We start from the raw sequence: 22,127 nt of genomic DNA, 5'->3' as shown, positions 1-22,127 counted from the left end.
CAAACAGGCTTTTGATACAGTATATAATTCAAGGAAATTCATTTTTAAAAAGACACATTCAGAATTATTCTCAGTTCTGGTCTAGACTTCCTCATCTTTTCCTTCAGACAATAAACCATGCTCTCATCCAGTCACACAATTCTATACTGAGCAAGAGAGAATCTACCCTTCTAGCTTGGCTAAATAAGGAAAAGTTATATCCTCTGCCCATTTCCTCCCAGTAGGTATTGACTTCTAAACCAGGAAGGTGTAAAGACTAGACAAAATCATAGGGTGGCCTTGATCTTACAGGAATGAACTCTGTTGGCCTCATTCAGAGAAAGCAAAGCTTCTCTCTGGCAAACATCAGGTTTTGAGCAAAAGCAGTCAATTGCTTCTACCTCTGGAGCTTCTGAAATGATTAGCTACATTAAAAATATTTGGTTATGAATAAAATTCTTTCCAGTTAGTTATGAGTGTGGGGATTTTTGTTCATGTTGTGATTATTGGTACTATTTCCCTTTCAGTTGCAACTAATTGGGAACATAAGAATAAAAGTTTAGAATTTAGTTGGAAAATGTATCCAGATTAAGGAGATAAAACTTTTTCTCACTGGAATCTATTTTCTCTTCAGTCTTCAGAAACTTATATGCCTTTAATGATCAGAAGGGTAAACAAAACTAAGGAGGAAAAAGTGGCCATCGGAATGGTATGGCCTAAGGCCAAACTGGAGACCCTACCCAACATGTACGTATTCTTATTAAATCTATAAAAAAAATGTATAGGCTGGTAAAACTCATAAATCTCAGAGCTGAATCATGTTGGGCTTCAAGTCTATGCCTAGAATTCTGTGTCTAGATATTATAAATTCATTAAGAATAAGATGGTATCTTAAAATGGTTTTCCAACGGCCTACGATATCCAGTGGACAAGGTGTTCCTGCAGTTACGTTACATAATGGCTCAGAAGTCAGAAGATTACAAAAGAAGGCCACCTTCTAATTGTTTATTTGTCATAGTTCCCTGACAAACAAAACCCCATAAGCACAAGACATAAAGGATCACAAGCCCTTACGACCCTGAATTACAGTGGTTCACAGTGGTTCACAGGAAGCACACCCTTCCGTGTACTTCCTAAGGTGGCACTTCATCACATTTTTCCTTTTGGCACTTTCTAGAGGAACTTTTGATGCCCTTCCCCTCCACCAATTTTCCATTAACTAAGGGAAAATGAAACCAAACAGCCCCCCAAACCCAGGAACAGCAGATTTCCAGAAAGTTCCTGTAGCAAATGACAAATTTACATTCTCTCAGAGCAGTGGTTCTCCATCTTGGCAGAAACATTTGGGGAACCACTGAGATAGACGGATGACTGGTGCCCCTCACACCAAGTAAATCAGAATGCCTGAGGACAGATGCCCAAATATGGGTCCTTTAAAATGTGCGCAGGTGACTTTTATGTTTAGCCAAGATACAGAACTTCTCCAATCCAATAGAAATATTTATATACTATTAGAAATTGTCATATAAAATAAATAACTCCTAATACGAGGTCAAGGAGTCCCAGGGTAGTGCTGCAGGGTAATGCGCTGGACTGCAAGGTCAGTGGTTCAAACCCACTAGCTGCTCCTCAGAAGCCCCATACAGTGTCACTATAGGTTTGAACCAACTCGATGGCACTGAGCAATAACAAAAATGAAAGATCAAAGGAGCACTGATGGCGCTGTAAGGTAAGTAAGCCCTGGAGTGCTAACTGTAACGTCAGCAGTTCAAACCCACCAACTGCTCCGTGGGAGAAATCTGAGGCTTTCTACTCCCATAGAGATGAGCAGTCATGGAAATCCTATGCAAGGTGACTAGGAGTCAGAATCGACTCAATGACAGTTGACTTGGGTTTGTTTTAATGAGAGATCAAAATGCTTAAGGACTGCTGTTCTTTCTACATAGCAGTGTGGTGGTGGCAGTGGTGGGGAGGGGAGGGAAAGATGGGAAATTTATGCCAGGAAGATGATGTTGCATTTTGATAGTTAAATGGAAAGATGCTTTGGTTTTATTGATATGGCAATGTTTCTTAAGTTGCGTGCTTGGTATTATTTTTAAATAGTGTCTTTCTAAAACAAATTTTTTAAAATGTGAAAATATTTACAAATGAAAAAATATAAATTTCATGGTTAAAAAAGTACTGCATGTGAAAAAGAAGCAAAATGATCTCTGTTCACAGATAATATGAGCCTATTCACAGAAAATCCCAAAGAATCCACAAGAAATCTTGTAGAGCTAATGTAGGAATTCAGCAAAGTTGCAGACAGGGCTGCAAAGTCAACAAACAAAAATCTGTTGGGGTTTATATGCCAGCAATGAGAAATCTGAAAGGAAAGTTAGTGAAATAATTCCATTTAAGATAAAAGAATATTTATGAATAGATCTAACTGAGGACATGAAAGACTTGTACAATGAAAACTATAAAACACTGCTGAAAAAGATTTAAAAAGACTTAAATAAATGGACAGATGTTCCAAGCTCATGAATGGAAAGACTTAATGTTGTTAAGATGCCAATGCTACCCAAAGTGATCTGGAGATTCAGCACAATCCCTATAGAAATTCCAACAGTCTTTTTTACAGAAACAGAAACACCAAACCTCAACTTTATATGGAAAGGCAAGAAACTGAATAGCTAAAACAATGCTGAAAGAGAACAAAGAGAGATGACACACACTTCCTGATTTTAAAATATACTATGGGGGTGGTGGTTGTGTGCTGTAGAGTCACTTCTGACTCATGTTGTTGTTGTTACGTGCCATCGAGCCATTGTGACTCATAGAGACCCTGTATAGGGTTTCCAAGGAGTGGTTGGTGAGTTTGAACCACCGATCTTGCAGTTCAAACCAACCTTGCGGTCCAATGTATTAACCCACAACGCCACACCAGCACTCCTAGAAACTCTGTGTCGGGTTTCCAAGGCTGTAATCTTTTCAAGAGCAGAAAGCCTCATCTTTCTTCTGAAAATACACTATATAGCTACTCAAACAATAGGATAAAGATATACTACAGCAAGGAGCTCTGGTAGCGTAGTGGCTACGAATTGGGCTGCTAACCCCAGGGTCAGCAGTTTGAAACTACCAGCCATTGCACGGGAGAAAGATGCCGCTTTCTGCTCCCATAAAGATTTACAGCCTCGGAAACCCTGTACAGGGTCGCTATGAGTCAGAACTGACTCTATGGCACATAACCACCACCACCACCACAGTATGGATGGAGTTTGAAGACATTATGCACAACAAAATAAGTCAGTCATAAAAGGACAAATGTTGTATGACCTCACTTTTGTAAAAAGCCAAGAAAAGGCAAGTGTACAGAGATAAAGAAGGATTCATGGTGATGGATTGAAGAGTAGAGTTATACAGCCGATTACTGTAATTGCACACCTGGAAAAAGGTGAGCTGGTAAAGACTGTGTGAGAGGTATATTTACAACAATGACAAACACAAAAAGAGTATCTACTAAGGCTGTTTATGTACATCTGAACACCTTCATGGTATTTGGTTCTCTGGTTTGGAGGTTTACGGTCATGGTTTCAAGGGCCAGCCATCCCAGTTAATTGGCCTAATAAGGTACTGGGTACATCTGTTCTACTGTCTCCTTTCCCACAAGACCAGAAGAACTAGACTCTGCCTGACTACTCTTCAGGAACATTTTGGTTAAAGATTCCACAGAAGAATTTGATCACAAATGGAAAAAGGCAGAACAGAATTTCAAATCCTCACAGACTCTAGACTTTCTTTCTTTCTTTTTTTTTTAAATGTTTTATTGTGAGTTATGTGATAGTTTACATGGGAGAACATTAGTTTTACGTTCATTCTATCATATATTGTCTCTCATTGCCATGGTTACAATCCCCTCCATGCAATCCTTCCCCTCCGTACCCCTCAGGTCTTCAGCACACAATCGCTCTCCCTCTCTGGATACTTTCTTGACCTAAGACGGGTGGATAAAATACTGAAACTGAAACCATTGCCCTCAGATCTCTTTAAACCTGAACCCAAAAATATGCCTTGAAGTCTTCTTAAAACAAAATAGTATTTTAGCTTAGTGAAAAAAGTATTATTTAGTGAAAAAAGGTTTACCTTGAGCATTATGCTCAGGCTCTATAGGATCAAATTGATAACACAAACTTGAAAAACTAGACAGGACCCTTAGGGGGCAGTGGCTTCATGGTAACAAGGAAGGAACCACTAAGATAAGGAAGTTGCACAATTTGAAGAATGTAGCCAGAATTATACATGTGAAACTGCTGAATTGGTGTATGTTTGCTACACATATTCTCAACAACAAAGTAAGATTTCAAGAAATCACCAAAAAAAGTACTACATGCTCATTTTGATAAGTAAAGCCCATAATCTTTGCCTGGTACACTTCCACCTTCCTCTACTGAGCAGTCCATGTAATAATATTGTCATACTTTGATTTATATAAACTATAATCATTTTACATTGTGTGCCCATTTAAAAACAACAATGGGACCATATCCCATGCATTATTTTAGACCTTATTTCTTCCTTCATTTAACAATATATTAAGGAATACTTTTTATATAAGCAATTATTAACAGGACACTTACATAATTTATTCTAAAACTAGCATTGCTGGGTAAAAGTCAATGCACATTTTAAATTTTGATCAACCTTGTTTGATAGACTGCCCATCCTAAGAGACAGAAAATGATATTTCCTTATAATTTGCATTTCTCTCATCATTATTGAGAGTGAGTGCCTTCTGGCTCCATCAGCCAGGACTTTGTGTGTGTGAATGGCGCAGCCTCATCTTCACATTAGTGGTTGCTGCTGGCTGGGGTGGAGTCAATTCATACCAACCCCATGTGGCAACTGTCCCACAGAGCTCTCTAGGCTATAATTTCTATGGAAGCAGATTGCCAGCTCTTTCCTCCTGTGGAGTTGCTGTTGTGTTCAAACTGCCAACTTATCAGTTAGCAGTTGATCCTTAACCATGATGCCACCAGGGCGCCTTACTTTTCCAAAAGAATTGGACGGAATTTTGTAATATTACTGGCATGGTGATGTGGGTTAACATGCTGGACTGCAAAATCAGTTTGAACCACAAGGTCGGGGGTTCAAGCTCACCAGCTGCTCCACAGAAACCCTATATAAGGTCACTATGAGTTGAAACCAACTTGACGGCACTTAACAACAACTAATAATAAATCCTGGTTTTAAAATGGATGTATCCTTCAGCAAAGTTAGTCTAAAGAACCATCTATAATAGAAAAATCAAGGAAAATATTGACTTAATTCGTTTTTGTCTTCTTTAAAAAAGACAATCAAAGGGGAATAGATAGCTAGAGAATTAAGTCTGATCAAGTCTTAGCATTTTTACAAGGCAGATTAAGATGTACAATTAGCAATAAAGGTCAAGTGGAAAATTAATTCACATCTTCTTTCCTGTTTTATGATCTAGAAACTTTAATATAAAGTAGGCACTAAGCCAAAATAAGGCGTTCTAGTGTGGTGCTGTAGGATAAGCACGTCAGTTTGAACTGCAAGGTTGGCAGTTCAACTCTACCAGTCAGTCCTCAGAAACCATATACAGGATCGTTATGAGTCAGAATCTACTCGATGACACTAAATAACAAGAAGCAAAATAAAAAAATGGAAGTTCTGGTGTGCTGTAGGATTAGCACTGGACCACAAGGTGGGTTTGAACTGTTAGGTTGGCAGTTCTAATTCCCCAGTTGCTCCTTGGAAACCCTATACAGTGTCGCGATGAGTTGGAACCAACTCCACAGCACATAGCAACAAAAAGCAAAATAATGCAGAGACACGAACATACGAGTAATTAGTTAGATGATACTGGCAACTGGGAAAGTGAGGGCAAGTCTGATAGACACGAATCTTTTAGGGAACTTGATAATTACTGCATGAGAATTTACTAACACGTCTCTCGGAAATACTGGCTCGCTTCAAAATAGAGCGTTAAAAAAGAAATTGTTCTATAAAATTCTCATTTGTTTACTTAAAAATGGTCAAGAATCAGCCTCACAGATAGCTCCTTGAATGCTTTAGTGACAGCAACGAGATAAGATGTAAAGTCTACACAAATCAAAGCTACTTGCTAAACATTAGGTTCTTTTTGTTTTCAAGACTAGATTCGTATTTGTCCTTGTCAGACTTTCAGTTTACCCTCTTAGAAGACACCCAGACAGAAGCTTACTTAAATGGGCATTCACAACAATGCCTTCAGCTGACATTTCCATTACCATGAGTAAGTGGACCAGTCAAGTGGCACTCTGTAAGGCTAGGTTTAGGTTTTTTGGTTGTTATTATGCTATATCAATATATATTAGAAATACGCAGAAAGCTGATGGGTAGGGTAGGGAGAAAATTGTAGACAACACAGACAACTGGCTTATTCTAACTGATCAAGTGTTAGAAGTTTCTCTTAAAGGGTCAGGGTCAGGGTCAGGTGAGAATCAAAGTATTCAATCCTGTCTGTGTCCACAGACCAATTCCAGGCTGCAAACTCATTATTGCTCGGCCACAGGACCTGGGATGGCCACCAGCTCTGCTCACTTCTTTGGGAAAGAAGGTCTTTTCTCTGTGTCACGAAGCCGAGTCTTCTAGGACCAAAGCTAACATCATCTTTATTTTCTCTAATATGGTGTTATGGATTAAACTGCTTCCCCATAGAAGATGTGCTGAAGACCTAGCCCCAACAGCTGTAAATGTGATCTTGTTTGAAAAGAATGTCTTTAAAGATGGAGTAGGGTGGGTCCTAATCCCCTGTGTAAGTAAAAAAAAAATTCACTGCCATTGAGCTGACTGTAAATCTTTATAGGAACAGACAGTCTCATCTTTCTACCCAGGAGCAGCTGGTGGATTTGAACCACTGACCTTGTGGTTAGCAGCCCAACACCTAACTCATAGTGCCACCAGGGCTCCTTTGCTCTGGTAGCATAGCAGTTATTAATCGGGCTGCAAACCTCAAGGTCAGCAGTTCAAAACTACCAGCTGTTCCGTGGGATAAAGATGAGGTTTTCTGTTCCCATAAAGATTTACAGCCTTGGAAACCCTGTACAGGGTCGCTATGAGTCAGAACCGACTCCACGGCACACAGCCACCACAGCCATACACCAGAACACACAAGAAGGGCTAGGCACAAGGAGGAAAATGGCATGCGGAGATGCATCCACAAGCCAAGAAAGGCCAAGGATTGCTAGGAAGCACTAGATTTGAACTTCTACCTTCCTGAATGGGGAGGAAATAAATTTCTGTTCTTTAAAGCCACCGCTTTGTCATAGTTTGTCACAACAGCCCTAGGAAACTAAAACATAGGCAACTCAAGTTGAGCATTATATTCAAAATAATCTTGCTTGCATCATGAAGTTCACAAACTACTTCAGTCAAAAGGCAAACTGAAGCCTGATAGCACACTACTATAACATGAATAAAAGACTGAAAAACAGGCCACCTGAGGAAATGAGAAAAAGCTCCCATTTCCTCTGAGACACCAAACTGAAATCCAGAACACCAACATTCAATCATATACAATCAGATGACATTCTCTAAGTCAGAGAAGAAACTCACGAATCGACTGGAGTTGTTATTGCGGACCGTCTTGGCATTCCCAAAGGCCTCCAGTAGCGGGTTGGACTGGAGGATGATGTCTTTCACGTGCTGTGATGAGAAATACGACAGAAGTTACAGAGGTGTGAACACCTGCTGCACAGCAGAAGCCAAACTTTCCCTGAGAACCTGATTTCTGAATGTGGCCTCAAGTCCAATGTCTAGTGCGGGATTTCTTCCACTGGCCGGGGTGGTCTGTTTGGGTCTCCTAACTCCCTTGTCTTCATGCAAGACTACCTGGTGCCAGACTGCCACCAGGAGATAAGTTAACTCAGCTAGTAAATCCAGTTTGACATATGGATCGACAAATGCTTCTGGACTGTGTTTCCAAATTGCTGCAGTCTCGGTCTACACTCCTAAGAGCACAGGGAATCATAGAGGAAGGAAAGTGAAGCTGGAAGAATAATTCTTTGCTGTTCTTTATGAAGTCCTGGTGTGGCACGATAGGATAAATAAGCACTGGACTGCTAACTGCAATGGTGGAAGTTCAAATCCACCAGTCACACCTCAGAAACCCTAAGCAAGGTCGTTATGAATCAGAACCGACTCAATGACACACAGCAAAAACAAATGGAGTCTTTACTATCAATACCCCTTTCCCAGGTACTCCACTCACCTTTCCCATCCCACCTCCATCTTCTCTATTGCAAGTGAGAGTCTTCTGAAGACCTCAGGAAATTTAAAGTGTTCCTCTTCCCTCAAAAGGCTGTGGAAACACAGCCTTATGTTTCTCAAACTTTCATGTGCATCAAGGACCTTCGGATCTGGTTAAAACACAGATTCTGATTCAGTAGGTCTGGGGTGGGGCCAGAGAAGCTGCATTTCTAACCAGTTCCCTGGTGCTGCTGGTTAAGCTTTGAAAGTTCACACTTTAAGCAGCCAGGGTCAATAGCAGATGGTGTGAAATAATCCCTGGCCTATGGTTTTCTCACACCACACTTCTGTGCCAAACTGAAAAGTGTGCAAAACACACTATGGTCATAAGACAGCTTAACAGATAGGATTTGATGTTGGAGAGGCCGATGAACAAATGAGTCATTCCTTGTACTGCTAATTATTCCCATTCTATGGTTAAACATGTTCCAGAAATGACAAGTCTTCTGGCTTGGCCTCCTAAGCTACTGACTAATTCCAAGCCAAGACCTCTGTATCATTTTGCTCATAGGAAAACAGGAAGAGGAAGCTCAGTATTCAACGTCTGCAAGCTGCCTACAAGGTCTCAGTCTGTAACAGATAGGACTAGATACGGCACTAACCTAACTACTAGTTAACTACATAAGCGTTGAACTGATTCTTTGTCAACCTATTGACATTTCAGAATAGAAACTGCCACAAGAAATGAGAACTATGATTCCACCCCAATTGAGGATTTGTCATTAGCAATGGCACCAAAGGCAAATTCTGGGTGGTCCTTCCATGGATCAGTTTCAAAGCTTAGAAACATACTACTAAGCTACCGATGTTCCTTTAAAAACTCATGGATTTACAGGAGCTTTGCTTTTCTTTGTAAAATTAATTTTGATTGTGTAGACCTTCATTAAGGAGCCCTGGCAGTATAAGACATTATGCATTGGGCTGTTAAACACAACATCAGCAGTTCGAATCCACCAGCCACTCTGTGGGAAAAAGATGACGTTTTCTGTTCCCATAAAGATTGATAGGCTCAGAAACCCTGTACTGGGTTGACTGATAGGAGTCTGAACCGACTTGAAGACAAGCAGCAGCAGATGTTTATTGTCCTTTTACATTTTTTGTTTCCTGGTCAAGTATACCTGTACCATTTACAAAAACAGCTTCTTTTATGGAGAAGATAAAAGAGAGGGTCTTTAAAAAAAAATTATTTAAAAAAAGAGGGCAAAAAATTCCTTTTTTTAAATTACTGACTTTTTTTTTTTTCACTGAAAATGTTTATGCATGTATCCATCCAACGAGCCAGCCACATCTATTGATAAAGCTACCAATGGCATCCAAGAGAATTTTGCGGCATGTTTTAAGTATGTCGGGGAAAAAAGAAAATAAATTTAGGTAAAGAGACATCCCCCTACAAAGTAACATCCTAAATTCCTGTCCTCATATCAGCTCACTAAGGTTATGGTACAATCACGTGACTTAGAAAAGCAAGTTGACTGAACCACAGGAAACTAGGCTCTAGAGTTAAACTCATTGTCCAATATGGTGGCCACAAGCCACATGTAGCTGTCAAGCACTGCAGTCTAACTAATTCCAATTAACATGAACTGTAATAAATATGGAATTTTAAGGATTTATCACCAAAACAGGGAACCATAATTTTTCTTCAACATTACACAGGATTCTGTTTTATGTATGTACCAAAGTTTGTTTATCCAATTTTCTGTTGATGGACATTTAGGCTGTCTCCATCTTTTTGCTGTGTGGAGTGCTACAATGAACATGGGTGTGCATATATCTATTCGTGCCACAGCTTTTATTTCATGAAGACATATACCTAGTAGAGGGATTGCTGAGCCACACAGTTATTTCTATCTCCAACTTTTTTGAGAAAATACCATACCATTTTCTACAGTGGTTGCACCATTTTACAGTCCAACCAGCAGTATAGGAGTTTCTCCACACTCTTACCAACATTTCTGGTTTTCTGTTTTTTGTTTTTTTTTTAAACTGTGCTATTAATGCGGGGATATTTTCATGTTTTATGAGTCATTTTAAGTTATTTTTCCACGAGATACCTTTCATGTCCTTTGTTTATATTCATTTTAGAGTGCTGACTTTCTGATCAGTTTGTATTGTTAAGTGCCGTTGAGTCAGTTCTGACTTATTGCAACCCTGTATAGGGTTTCCAAGGAGCGGATGGGAAGCTGGAACCGCCAGTCTTGCAGTTCAAACCAACCTTATAGTCAAGCACATTAACCCACAGCGCCACACCAGGACTCACTATATATTTGGTATCTCCATCTTACACAATTTCTTTACAGATATCAAGCTTCTTGGTTATAGCAACAATGCTCTATTTTAAATAACTATAAATTTTATTTTGAAGCAGTAAACAGAACCTCTTAGATGTCACATGGCTCAGGGTCTCTAAATGGACCACTGCCAACTCACCTGGACCTTGGGGCCTCCTCCAGATACTCTGGAGACGTAACCCATGATGTACTTGGCTGCTACTGTCTTCCCAGCACCACTTTCACCACTGAGGAAAGAAAAACACAAATTCTACTGATGAAATGGATCATGACCAGCCCTCTCCTCCCAAAAACACAAACCAAAAGGATAAAAAGAAAACAAGCAGAAAGGAATTCAGTACAAAATATACAGTACAAGTTGAAAGGATGAATCATAGCAGGTTTAGGGTCCCTACGACACTTAGACAATCACTTGTTAATGCTGTGTGGACCAGTCACAATAACTATCACTTTAATAGTATTTATGTATTCCACATGCCCAATAACAGGGGGAATGATTAGGACAAGCATGAAATAACAGAGAATGGAATATTATGCAGAAATTACAAATGTCTTATGAAAACTGGAAACATAAGGAAAAAAGCATATGAAGTAATGTTCAGTGACTCAAAGAGTATATTAAACACAGTTACAAAAACGTTTAAAAAAAAAAAAAGTACTAAGAAAAAAACTGGAAACAACTTCCACAAAATAGATAATGGGAGATTTCCAGTTCATCATTTTCCCGTCTTTCAGTAACACAGCTATGCTACTTCTGCAATTGCAAAAGGAAAAAGTCGGCGTTCTCAGATTTCAAACCATGTGCCTTGAACTGATGCAAGCATCTTTATTATAGGAATTCTAAAATTAAATGATGAGGCAATATTCATCACATCCTGAAGAACAAAGACTACCTTTTGTTTGGCCACTGTACGCCTCGGGAAAAGTCTTTTGCTAAACAGTGGGTCCTACTCTTCAAAATCCCCTGTTTGCACCATGCTTAAGGCAGTCGGATTTCTCATCTCCCTATTGGTAGTCTTTGAGTTTCTGTGATAGAATTCAGTATGAGAAATTGTGGCTGCTCCAAGTTCACAAGGCAGTGCTTTTGTTTTCTTTGGTGGTCAAATTTCGGGGTAGAAAACAACTGTTTCCCTTTGAGTAATCAGTTTAGTCAACAATAATCAACTGCTGAAGAAAAAAGAAAATGTGCTTAAGGTAAAAATGAAGCAAGGGCATTCCCCACATCAGTGCTCACAAGAATACAAATAAAATTTGAAATAATTTGATATTAAAAAAAAGAAGAAGAAGAATGAAAGTGAAAAGGGATCAAAGTAACCCTCATGGCAAAACTCAGAACCTTGATGAATTTAATGGAACTACTAGAGTTGATTTGACAGTAAGTTAATTACTTGTGGGGAGGAGGAAGAAGATCACTGAGTGATGGAACCATTGTACAATTGAACTTTCCAATATTCTTGATGTTTCACAGTATTGTTATTTTTATGTGCCATCGAGGCGGTTCTGACTCATAGTGACCCTGTGTAGGGTTTCTGAGAAGCAGCTGGTAAGTTTGAACCACCGACCTGGTGGGTCAAACTCACCTTGCAGTCTGATTACTTACAACTTTATAAAATTTCATGGAAAAGCTCCATGATCTTTACATTCCACTGGAAGCCAGCCCTCTCATAGTATTAAAGACATTTCAAATAGCTAAAAGAATATTGGCAACTTAAAAAAAAATGCTGCTAAAGTGAAGTGTAATATGAGGGAGCTTCAAAATGTTCATGGAAAAATTCAATTATCTTTTTTTATTTTTTTCCAATTATCTTTTAATTCCATTTTTCCACAAACATTTTGGAAGCCCTCATATAAGCAGAAGAGAATGTCTCCATAACATGATTAGATTATAACTGCAAAAATAATGTATGAATAAGAACTGAAATGGGTCAAGGAAAAGGAAATATTTCTAAATTGTTAAGGTGGGGGTGACTGGTATACGGAAGAGTCTGTTTTTTTTCTTTTGATGTGACTTCTGTTAATGTTTATATTTTTTGCAACAGGCAATTACTCATGTTTTTCAAATTTTCATAAACAGCTTTTCCAGAAAAAGTAGAATTACAAATCACAATGAGAGTCAGCATGATCAATTTCATTAATTATTCAATGATATCATGATAATTAACCACATTTGCAGTAAGTTTATGGTTCCATGTTTTGAATTCCTTTGAGCAAGCTGAGAAAGAGAGAGAGAGAGAAGAGGCGAAACAATCAATCCCAACAAATTATGAAATAAAAATAGAGCAATCATTCCATTATAATACTATGGTTCACAGTGTGATGAAGACACGGTATGTTCTGGCTCTTGTTGAAAGCAACAGAGAATAATAAAAGTAACTCATTTCATGTATTCAAACAAGTATGCCAGGTTCAAATATACACCATCTACAGTCTCAGTCAATGTGATCTTTTTTTAGAAGATTCAAACTAATTATTTCTGGGTGAATGTTGATCAGAAGTTTCATTTCTTAGTTTCAATTTACAGATATGTAAAAAGAAGCTTTATTGATCTGAGGCTGGCAATTTGCTCAAAATATGGCACAATATTGGGTGCTATATAATTACCTGAAACTTACAGTAAATGTTTTTTGCTTTTTTAAGTGCCATAGAGTCAGTTTTGACTCACATCTACCCTGTATAGGGTTTTCGGGAAGTGGTTGGTGAGTTTCAACTGCCAACCCTGTGGTTCAAACCAACCTTGGGGTACACCATTCCTGGAAGAACTACAATACCAGGTCGATGTATGAGGAGACAGAACAAACTCCTGTACAACCCTAATTATTCGGGCCCATTTGGAAATGGGAAAATATTGCTTCCTTCCCTGGGCTAACACCTAAGTTAAAAGAATGTGGAGGTATCCAACAGATTAAGTTCATGGCCAAATTTTGTAATCACACTATGAACCACAGAAGGAGCTCTGGTAGCGTAGTGGTTATGAATCGGGCTGTGAACTGCAAGGTCAGCAGTTCGAAACTACCAGCCGCTCCGCGGGAGAAAGATGAGGCTTTCTGCTCCTGTAAAGATTTACAGCCTCGGAAACCCTGTACAGGGTCGCTATGGGTCGGGACCGACTCGACGGCACTTAACAACAACAACAACATGAACCATAGACATAATGGAATGATTGCTCTATTTTTATTTCATAATTTGATGGGATTGATTGTTTTGCCTCTTTTCTCTCTCTCTCTTTCTCAGCTTGCTCAAGGAAATTCGAAACATGGAACCATAAACTTACTGCAAATGTGGTTTTCATTCCATTTTTTCCCATAAAATTTTTGAAGCCGCTGGTACAACAATCTGAAATGATTTACTTTACACGTCACAGCAGTTACAACAAACAACTAAAAGGCTGGTGGTATGAACCCACCCAGTGACTCTGCAGGAGAAAGACCCAGTGATCTGCACTTCTAAAGATGGCCGCCTAAGAATCTCTAAGGGGCAGCCCTGCTTTTCTGTCACATGGTGTCGCTCTGAGTCAGAACTGACTTGATGACCCCCAACAACATGCTTAAAGACAGCTTTCCACATTTACTTGCCTTTATTTCTAAAGTGGACAGAAAAATACTCTCGAAATACCTGCACTTTAACTTAGAGCAATGCTCCAAACCAAAAAAAAAATCAAACTCATTGCTGTTGAGGGCATTCCAATTCATAATGACCTGAGGATAGAGTACAAACGTCCCATAAAGTTTACAAAGCTGTAATCTTTATGGGACTCCTGATGTGGCACTATAGGATAAGGACTGGACTGGGAACCATGTGGTCAACAGTTCAAAACTACCAGCTGCTCTTTGGAAAACCCCATACAGGGTCACTGTGAGTTGGAATTGACTCAATGGCATTTAACATCCGTCTCTACAAAAGCAGACGGCCACATCTTTCTCCTACGGAGAGACTGGTGAGTTCAAATTTTCACCGCACCACCAGGGCTGCTGTTAAATAAACACTCTCAAAGAACTTTAATAATACTGTTGTCTGAGCCACTCCTCTGACCTACTGAATCCCAGTCTCTGGGTACAGGGTCTAGGAATCTGGATTTTTAACCAACTCCCAGGTCCTTATATAGCTGACCCAGAACTAGACAAGAAAATGTAAAACAAACTCAAGGTAGATTTTATAGCAAATTCAAATTGGGAATATGAAATGTTTCAGTGTGCTTAACTATAGAAATGGAAATGTATGCTAAAATTTCAGAGAAGTGGGAAGGATGTACTGGGGAGGTGGTGGCGGGACAAGCAATTTTATAAGAGCATATTAATCACTGGGAGAAGATGAGGCTTTCTGCTTAAACAGGGTTGATATGAGTTGAAACTGACTCAATAGCACATAACAACAATAACAAAGAAGTTTACTAAAAGCAGTCCATCTAATTAAATCCCAATGAGCGAGGTAGAGAAGTCAGCCTAGAGATTGGTGTATGTGTGTAAGTATTGTTAGGTGAGGGTACCAAAAACCCTGGTGTTTTTGTGACGGGGGCTGCAGGCAGTTTCACAGGACTTGAGTGTAAAGAATACTGGCCATAAGGAAGTTGACGCCATCCTTAGCTCCAGGATTGTTGCTGTTGTTGTTGAGTGCCGTCAAGTCGGTTCCGACCCATAGAGACCCTGTATAGGGTTTCCTAGGAGTGAATGATGAGCTTGAACCGCCGACCTTATGGATTAAACCAATTTTGTAGTCCAGCGCATTAAACCCACAGTGCCACACCAGGACTACCTGTTAAAGCTAAACCCATCAGTAATAAACAGCCTATAATAACAAAGTTGGACTCCTGGTGTGGCACTGTAAGATCAGCACTGGACTGCGAACCACAAGATCGGCAGTTCAAACCCACCAACTGCTCCTTGGAAACTTTACACAGTGTCACTAGCAGTCACAACTCACTCAACGCACTAACAACAACAATAACAAAGTTGGCCCAATTAGACTGAAGGGTGGGACTACTGGGAGAGGTTTCTTTCTCCCAAGGCTGAGCAAGAAAATATGCTGCTTTTTGATGGCCACTGATAGCCACCACGGACTACCAAGGTCAACTAATCTTAAGAGATGTCTGAACTGTGAAGCCGAGATGGGAAGAAGCTGGGTTCGTGACAGCATCATGGGACTTCTGATGCAATGGGCCCTGGGGTCTGCACAACCTCTGGACACGTGGGAGGTGATACTGCCGTGATTTTTAAGCCAGGTTGTTGAGCCTGGTGTCAATGCGTATGTCTGGTGTTCCCATCTCCTTCATGGCAAATTTCCAAATCTCCTTAGCGCTCAATGGGCACGCTTCTTGAAGCCTACTCCATGGAAGCGCTTGTGAATGTTGATGGTGTCCTCTCGGGTCACCACTTCGTTCTTCTCACCACCCTGCTTTGTGGGAGCCACAGCGATGGGACCAGGTTGAAAAAGAAGAGCGTAAAGGATTGTGAGGATTTTTTTGGATTAAAAATCTTGAATTCGAAAATTATAAAGGGTTAATAATTTTTGTGAGTGAAAAATAATGTGTTGCGGCTATTATTTTGTGCCGTCAAGCTAATTCCAACTGATACCAATCCTACAGGACAGAGTAAAACTACCCCGTGGGATTTCCAAGTCTTCTGCCCATGGGCTGATTGGGTGGATTGGAAAAGCTGACCGTTTGATTAGCAGCCAAGCGCTTAACCAATGGGCCACCAGGCCTCCTTGAAAAGTAGTGTAGAAGATAAAAGATAATTCCAAAGATTTCAAAGTAGCAAACTAAAATAAAGCAGATGTAATAAGAAAAACATCCAGCTATTGAATGTTCAATGCATGTCATATATAAAATATATTTACATTTATAGCTATTAATCCCTTGATCCTCATAGTAGCTCTTTGAGATAGATACTATCATTGTCCCTATTTTTTTTTTTGTCAGAAAAATTAAGTAACTCAGAAAGGACACATAGGGAAGACTTGAGACAGAGAGACTCAGGGGCCTGACTCATGGTGACCATGTGTGTCAGAGAAGAACTGAGTTCCACTGAGTTTCCAACGGCTGACTTTTGGGAAGTAACTCACAAGAACTTTCTCTTGAGGCACCCCTGGGTGGCCTTGAACCTCCACCCTCTCAGCTGGCAGCTGAGCACCACCCAGGGACCATACTGCTTCAGATAAGGGCAAATACTAAAATCTTCATGGGAGCTGAGGAGTCCAGTAAAATCAACACTGTTTCCCAAAGTCACTGTATGAATGGTGTAGTCCAGAGTACAATCAAAACTTTTGAGGACTTCTGATTCTTTACTGATAAAAGCGAGGGTTTTGCCAAAAACATTTATTATTTCAGATACAGTGGGAACTAGCAAATAATAGCCCACTTTCCTGTGATCACCAGACAAGCTAATTCTGAGGGAATAAAGCACCACATCATAGGAGGTTTCTGGGGAGCCTCCACCAGTGACTCCATTCACACACTCCCTCCCTTCCTGACAGCTCTATTGGCTCTGGTGACAGAAATAAGTCCTCAATAAAGATCTCTGCTGTCCATCTGAGAAGACAGGGGTCTCCATCAGACCTTGGAATCATATTAACAAAGAAATCCTTAAGCACGTGCAATGGCTACATGTGCAAAAATCCAAACTCAAACAGACATAAATTGTGGAACACATGACAAAATAACACAATAATAATTCTTAAATGTATCAAGGAATGTGTGAATAAAACAAAGAGCTATTATGTCTTCCCAGTCAAGCACACAAAAGTTTTCAGAAAGAAAAAAAGGAAGAAAGAAAGAAAAAGCAACCTACAGATCACAATGGAGCAATTTGCAGGACTAGGTCGTGTTTGCTCCATCATGCATGGGCCCGACATGATGGCAGCCGACACCAATACCTCGGCTGATGTGGGAATTCACAATGTTACAGGAACAAGGTGTCAGGACATAGAGAATGTGATCTTGGTTCCAGGTAATACATTAGTTAACGAACAAGTCAGTTCTTAAGCATAGCACTCCTGGACTGATGAGAAAGCTATTTCAGGACCCACAGTGGTTAAAGGCAGGGTGGCTTTGGGGCCTTGTTCTTCAAACCTACAGGCAGAGGGTGGCGTTCACACAGCAGTCTCCACAACTGGGGTGTGAGCTGATCGGGGCCCTAAAGGGACAGGGAATCTCAAAGGCCAGTGCTAGGAAAAACAAGAAATTGCGTGGACCACAGATACATGAGGAAAACCTTGAAAAGAATTCCAAAGATAATAATAAAAGCTTCCTAAAATATATCAAAGACAGGAAGACATGTCGAGAAGAGGTGAGATACTTGATGGTGCTGAGGCAAACAACACACACCATATACTAGAGTAGAGATGCCATGATCTGCAAATGTTGTTGCTGTTGCTACATGTCATCGAGTTGGTTCCGACTCACATACAGGGTGTCCAGGGTGTGACTGGTGGGTTTGAACCGCAGACCTTGCGGTTAGCAGTCCAGTGTTTATCCAACAGTTCCACACCAGGATTCTACTGCCAAATATTACAAGTCCAAATCCATAATGTTTTCTGAACAGGAAGGTCAGAAATTTTAGATTCAATAGTGATGACTGTTTGCTTTGCATCTACTTATTGATTTACCTTCAAATCTCTCACATCTTTATTTAGTCTTTTTTTTTTTTAAATAGCTATTCAGCTGAAGATATACAACCTTCAAGGACTCTGAAAGCTAGTATAGTGTACCCTACTCTGCTGAACACAATGTTTTCATTATATGTCAAACAAAACTGAGTGTTTCAAATTGACATCATTTTTAAAAATAGGTTAAGATGGTAAGAAGGAGCTCAGGTATCGTAATGGTTACGAATTGGGCTGCTAATCTCATGGTCAGCAGTTCGAAACTACCAGCTGTTCTGCAGGAGAAAGATGGGGCTTTCTGCTCCCGTAACGATTTACAGCCTTGGAAACCCTGTACAGGGTCACTATGAGTTGGAACCGACTCCATGGCACACAGCCACCACCATTAGTCCTACGGAAGGTGCTCTGGTAGCGTAGTGGTTACGAATCGTGCTGTGAACCACAACATCAGCAGTTCGAAACTCCCAGCAGTTCTGCGGCAGAAAGATGTGGCATTCTGCTCCTGTAAAGATTTATAGCCTCGGAAACCCTGTACAGGGTCGCTGTGAGTCGGAACCGACTCCACGGCATATAACAACAACAACAAGATGGTAAGAGCTGACATAGGCCTAACGTGATAGGCATTCACTTTGAATGCAGTAATGAAACTGCTACGTCAGTGTTCTCTAAGGCCCTAAGCCTCATTAAGTCTCCAGGGGAGTCACTCAGCAAAGGCTTCCGAATTGCCTCAGGCCAGACTGCCACCATTTTCTTTGGTGAGGAAGAGATGGTAGAAACCATGAGGAAAAAGTGTTGCTTCTCTTTCCGCTTTTTACCACACCATGATTATTTTACTAAATAGGTTTGCACAGATGTCTTTGGTATCCAAAGGTATCAAGCATAAGCCCTAATTGCAAATCTACACTCTGGATGTGGGAGACTAGATTGGTAAGCTCAGATGTTGGGTGTTCACTTACTGGGCTCACAGGGATCTACTGACCCTTCAGGTGCTCATCATTTTCAAAGATGTGGGCACTGTAGGAAAAGCGCTGGACTCCTAACTGAAAGTGTCAGTGGGTCACACCCACCAGCCACTCCTCGGAAACCCTCTGTAGGGTCGCTATGAGTTGGAAGTGACTTGAAGACACTTAACAACAACAACATATTCATGGCTGTTGAGTTTGTCCATCTGCACTGTCCCGAGTCTACATTCTGTTCATTCCTTTATTCCTGTGCAGGCGTACTGAAGGGCACATATCACTTTCCTCTTTCTCTTCCCAACACAGGTCAGACGCTCCTCACCTCACCAGGTTTCTACTGTTCCTCAAGAGCCCATCTCTTGTCTACCCAGAGATCTATCTGTGGGAACTGTGGTATCATGTCCCTGCTTAGAGACCTTCGAGACCTCATTAAAGCCTGCAGGTGGATCTGCCAATGTCCCAGCTTGTCCTTCAAGGAAGCACCTGCTACCTAATCCACTGAGTCTGCACTACGTACACATGCTATGCAGCTAACACAGAAAGGAGTAATATAAACCAATCCAAATCCAGTGCCACTGACTTGTTTCCAATGGATAGGAGCCTTACAGCACAGAGTAGAACTGCTCCCTAGGGTCTTCTGAGCCTGGAAATCTTTACTGGAGCCAACTGCCTCATCTTTCTCCTGTGGAACACTGGTGCGTTTGAGCCGCTGGTCTTGTGGCTAGTAGCACGATGCTTAACTCACTATGCCACCAGAGCTCTTTTGAAATAAGCAATGGGAAACTATTCTTAAAAAAAGAATTAGTAGAGTACCCAGTTCTGGTCCACATATCATTTATAAGAACTAGGTGTCAATGGAAATATTACTGAACAACCACACTGACATCCTCCGCAACATTTGTTTTCTTTGCAACACTCTGTGTGAATTCCAGAGGCCACCCAGCCATCTGTGATTTCTTCACCACGTTCTTGTTGTTGTCATTGTTAGGTGCCATTGTACAACACCCTATGTACAACAGAACAAAACACACCCAGTCCTGCGCCAACCCCACAATCGTTGCTACATTTGAGCCCATCGCTGCTGCCACTGTGCTACTTCATCTTGTTGGGGCTCTATCTTTCCTTCTCTGACCCTTAACCAAATGTTCCTGTTGATTGGACTCAAATCAAGTCCCACTTCCTCCATGACATCTTAACTGAGTGCGCCAGTCCAAACTGACCTCTCCTGTTTCCATATGGAGCTGGTACTTAGGATGGAGAGATCACTGTGGACGGAGGGAGATAGATAGCACTGGCAGAAAGGAGAAATAATCCCAGGCAGGGAGAACAGCCAAGAAGAACTCAAATAAATAATTTAAATGTGTCTCTTTATGAATTTAATGAAAGAAGATATCATTAAAATGTTTCAAGATAATTTTTTAAGCAGCTATACAACTGGTATGATGCTACAGGTTAATGTGCTGGATTGCGAAATTGGTTTGAACTGAAAGGTTGGAGGTTCAATCTCACCAGTTGCTCCTTGGAAACCCTACATGGGGTTGCTATGGGTTGGAACCAACTTGATGGCACTTAACAACAACAACATAGAACTTTTATATCCTATCCCAAGAGAGTTTGTTTCTAAATTCTGAAAAGACAAACAAAAATAATGTCTACAAAAAGTTTAATGTTTATTAGAATTCTGGTCATTTCATAAAAGGCAAATTCTGTAATACACTGATACTTTATTTTATGTGTCAAGAATGCATCATTTTATAGCACACTGTTTGATAAGTGTACACATTAAGACTGCATGTCTTGCAAGGATCATACTGTGGTGGGAAAGCAGAGATGGACTGTGTGTAAAGTTGGCCTGCCGGCTTCCTTGGCAGACAAGGCTTTAGTGACAGACACACGCATCAATTTAAAAAGCAAAACACTGCCATGGAGTTGGTTCTGACTCACGGTGACCCCATTTGTAACAGAGTGGAACTGTTCCACAGGGTTTTCTTGACTGTAATTTTTACAGAAGCTGATCATCAGGCCTTTCTTCAGAAATCCTCAGTCATAAATCCCTCACATTTTCAGGGATAACAAACCAAGTAAGATAAAGAAATGGCCTGGTGTGGCCACCTTGCTTAAAAAGGCATCTTTATAAATATTCTTTCATTCAGCCTGTATGTCAGTTCTCTGACCTTTAATAATGATAAGCACAAACATCAGTCACATGGATATGCAGGAAGCATCATGGCCCACCCACAGAGAGTTCACCTTAGCCCAAACACCTTCCCTTTTGGAAGGGAAGACTGTTCAGGAGCTCAAGGCCAGGAAAAAACTAACCTGATTGAGTTTTCTCCACAAACTTTTTGAAGCCCCCTCATATTAATATGGGAAAATCTAAAACACAGAAAGGCATCAGTTACTTATCAATAGATTGTGAAGGAAGTGTATGGGGTTTGAAGTCAGGTATGGCTAAATTCAAATAGAACTTAACTGCCATTCACTAGCTTTGGGATTCTCCATGCCTCATCTCCTGGATGAAATCTCAAGAAACAATAAAACTGACACTCAGGGTTGTTGTTGTTGTTGTTGTTGTTAGGTGCCATTGAGTCGGTACCGACTTATAAAGACCCTATGTACAACAGGACAAAAACAATGTCTGTGGTTAAGATTAAAATGGACAGTCTATGTGGAAAGTGCCCAGTAGAGGGCAGCACTTAGGAATTATCTCTTGCCTGGGCAAATGGTGATAATTCAGGAGCCTTAGACTTAGCTCTCACCTAGAATTGCTTGTTGTTCTTGTTGTTAAAGTGCCATTGAGTCGGTTCCCATTCATAGCAACCCTGTATAGGGTTCCCAAGGAGCAGCTGGTGAGTTTGAACCACTGACCTTGCAGTTCAAACTGACTTGTGGTCTAGTGCATTATCCTGCAGTGCTACACCAGAATAACTTGTTGTTGTTGTTAAGTGCCGTCGAGTCGGTTCCGACCCATGCGACCCTGTACAAGGTTTCCAAGGGTGTAAATCTTTAC

The 22,127-nt window shown here is 40.6% G+C and overlaps 1 protein-coding gene across 1 annotated transcript in view; it reads right to left on the bottom strand.

Moving 5' to 3' along the window:
• Positions 1-22,127, bottom strand: part of MYO1E (myosin IE) — a 287,213-nt gene that overhangs the window by 112,576 nt on the left and 152,510 nt on the right. The window contains exons 5-6 of the mRNA XM_006831592.1: positions 10,702-10,789; positions 7,579-7,668 (exon numbers count right to left, since the gene is read on the bottom strand). Coding sequence (XP_006831655.1) covers positions 7,579-7,668; positions 10,702-10,789 — 178 coding nt within the window. The remainder of the gene's footprint in view (positions 1-7,578; positions 7,669-10,701; positions 10,790-22,127) is intronic.

Source organism: Chrysochloris asiatica, unplaced genomic scaffold (genome assembly GCF_000296735.1).
Source record: "Chrysochloris asiatica unplaced genomic scaffold, ChrAsi1.0 scaffold00004, whole genome shotgun sequence".
Taxonomy (NCBI): domain Eukaryota; kingdom Metazoa; phylum Chordata; class Mammalia; order Afrosoricida; family Chrysochloridae; genus Chrysochloris; species Chrysochloris asiatica.
This window is presented reverse-complemented; position numbering and strand designations above follow the sequence as displayed.